The sequence below is a fragment of the Lutjanus erythropterus genome, chromosome 24 (genome assembly GCF_056507025.1).
Source record: "Lutjanus erythropterus isolate fLutEry1 chromosome 24, fLutEry1.hap2, whole genome shotgun sequence".
In the NCBI taxonomy this organism is placed as follows: Eukaryota; Metazoa; Chordata; class Actinopteri; order Lutjaniformes; family Lutjanidae; genus Lutjanus; species Lutjanus erythropterus.
The window spans coordinates 19,500,001-19,502,500 of record NC_139340.1 but is presented as its reverse complement, the minus strand read 5'-3'; the positions used below and the strand labels follow the sequence as shown (position 1 = coordinate 19,502,500).

The 2,500-nt window shown below is 48.4% G+C and overlaps 1 protein-coding gene across 1 annotated transcript in view; it reads left to right on the top strand.

The window, feature by feature from the left end:
* fmnl2b (formin-like 2b) overlaps positions 1-2,500 on the top strand; it is a 15,989-nt gene that overhangs the window by 9,059 nt on the left and 4,430 nt on the right. The window contains exons 15-19 of the mRNA XM_084713755.1: positions 255-358; positions 499-690; positions 966-986; positions 1,300-1,424; positions 2,146-2,348. Coding sequence (XP_084569881.1) covers positions 255-358; positions 499-690; positions 966-986; positions 1,300-1,424; positions 2,146-2,348 — 645 coding nt within the window. The remainder of the gene's footprint in view (positions 1-254; positions 359-498; positions 691-965; positions 987-1,299; positions 1,425-2,145; positions 2,349-2,500) is intronic.

Genomic DNA, 2,500 nt, shown 5'->3' with positions numbered 1-2,500 from the left:
CAATATGTCAGCTTTTACAGACTGAGCTTTACTGCCTCCATGTGGTCAAAAAGATCGATGCAGCATGTTCCTCTTATTGTGGAAGTGACAAACTTACTACATTATACTCTACTGATCTGATATATGATAAATATATAATGAATGATTTGTTAAATCATCACATTTACCACTAATCAATAAAAGATGTCCTGAAGAAAACAAACGAGTTGTAACAGTAACCAATCAATGAATGATTGATTACGTCATTTCTACAGTCCTGAGACCGTAGCCTATCACAGCTTGGGACCAGGGATGGGTGGAGCTCCGGGGATGCCAGCTCCACCCCCTCCCCCTCCTCCACCACCGATGCCGAGCACAGGTGAGTTTCGGCGCCATGATTTAGATATTTAATCATAAACTATAGTAAAAAAATACTACGTGGTACTGTGATTGCTGCTGATTGACGAGACTCCTGTAGACAGATAACTTTTTGTCTTTCTTCTTCTTCTGTCCTTAAAGTGTCCAACGGCTCATACCCTGTGCCTCCTCCCCCTGCTCCTCCCCCTCCCCCTCCTCCCCCTCCCCCCCCCTGTCGGACCAGTGAACTATCCTCCTCCTCTGTCCCCATGCCGCCTCCCCCTCCTCCTGTGGCACCGCCTCTCCCTGGGTCGGGGGGGTCGCCCACCGTCATCTTTAACTCGGGACTCGCAGGTAAGAGCAACACCTGAGTCAGCTTCACGTGTCTTAAGAAGGCAGGTTGTCGAGGACATTAAACATCATCATGAAGACTCTGAAGTAATGTGACGGAGGTGAAGATGATGTCACTGAGCGAAACATGTCAAGACAGACTTAACACTACAAAACCACTCTACACTGACAGCCAATCAGAGTCCAGCTGTTCTCAGCGATTAATAATGTTCATACAATGAGACTTGTTCTTCAGACTAACATGTTGTTTCTCTCTCTCTCTCTCGTTTTGCTGGCAGAGGGTCCTCTCAAGTTATTCTGTGCGTTTATTTAAAAAAATGTTACATCCCTCCATCTTCTTCTTCATCTATTTTATCCTACATCATCTTCATCCATCATCATCTTCACATTTCCATCCTCCATCTTCCTCTTCATCTGTTTCGTCCTTCTTCATCCATCCTCATCTTTTTTCATCCTTTATCATCTTAGATGGTTTCTGGCTTCATGTATGTTTTATCTAAAGTGTTTTGTATAAACAGATCTGATATCTGAACAGTGTGGTGACAAAACACAAACTGTCTGCTCACCTGTCTGTCTGCTCACCTGTCTGTCTGCTCACCTGTCTGTCTGTAGCGGTGAAGATAAAGAAGCCAATCCAGACGAAGTTCAGGATGCCGGTGTTAAACTGGGTCGCCCTGAAGCCAAGTCAGATCAACGGGACCGTCTTCAACGACATCGATGACGAGGCCATCCTGCAGGTAACACACACACACACACACACACACACACACATACACACATACACACACACACACACACACAGACACACACACACACACACACACACACACACAGACACACACACACACACACACACACACACACACACACACATACACACATACACACACACACACACACACAGACACACACACACACACACACACACACACACTCAGTCCAACAAACACGTTCAAGTGTACAAGATTCAATTTATAACAAACCCAAACTCACCAGAGACTGTCTGTCTGTCCCTGTCTGTCTGTCCCTGTCTGTCTGTCCCCGTCTGTCTGTCTGTCTGTCTGTCTGTCTGTCCCTGTCTGTCTGTCCCCGTCTGTCTGTCTGTCTGTCTGTCTGTCTGTCTGTCTGTCCCCGTCTGTCTGTCCCCGTCTGTCTGTCCCTGTCTGTCTGTCCCTGTCTGTCTGTCTGTCTGTCTGTCTGTCCCTGTCTGTCTGTCCCCGTCTGTCTGTCTGTCTGTCTGTCTGTCTGTCTGTCTGTCCCTGTCTGTCTGTCCCTGTCTGTCTGTCCCCGTCTGTCTGTCCCTGTCTGTCTGTCCCTGTCTGTCTGTCTGTCTGTCTGTCTGTCCCCGTCTGTCTGTCCCCGTCTGTCTGTCCCTGTCTGTCTGTCCCTGTCTGTCTGTCCCCGTCTGTCTGTCCCTGTCTGTCTGTCCCTGTCTGTCTGTCCCTGTCTGTCTCTGAGGACCTGGACGTCGAGGGCTTTGAGGAGCTATTTAAGACAAAGGCTCAGGGTCCAGCAGTGGACTTGACTCTGTCCAGACAGAAACTTCCTCAGAAGACTCCGTCCAAAGTGTCTCTACTGGAGGCCAACAGGGCCAAAAACCTGGCCATCACTCTGAGGAAGGCTGGCCAGGGGTCAGAGGTCATCTGTCGTGCCATCCACACGTACGTCACCAGTAACACCACCACCAACAGTAACGATAACATGCAGCAGTAAGTCAACCAGTAAGAACCAGTAACCGAGTCAAACCCAGTCAAAACAGTCCAGCACATATGGATGAAAAGGGTGTAAGAGTGTAGCAGCAGATTCAGGATCA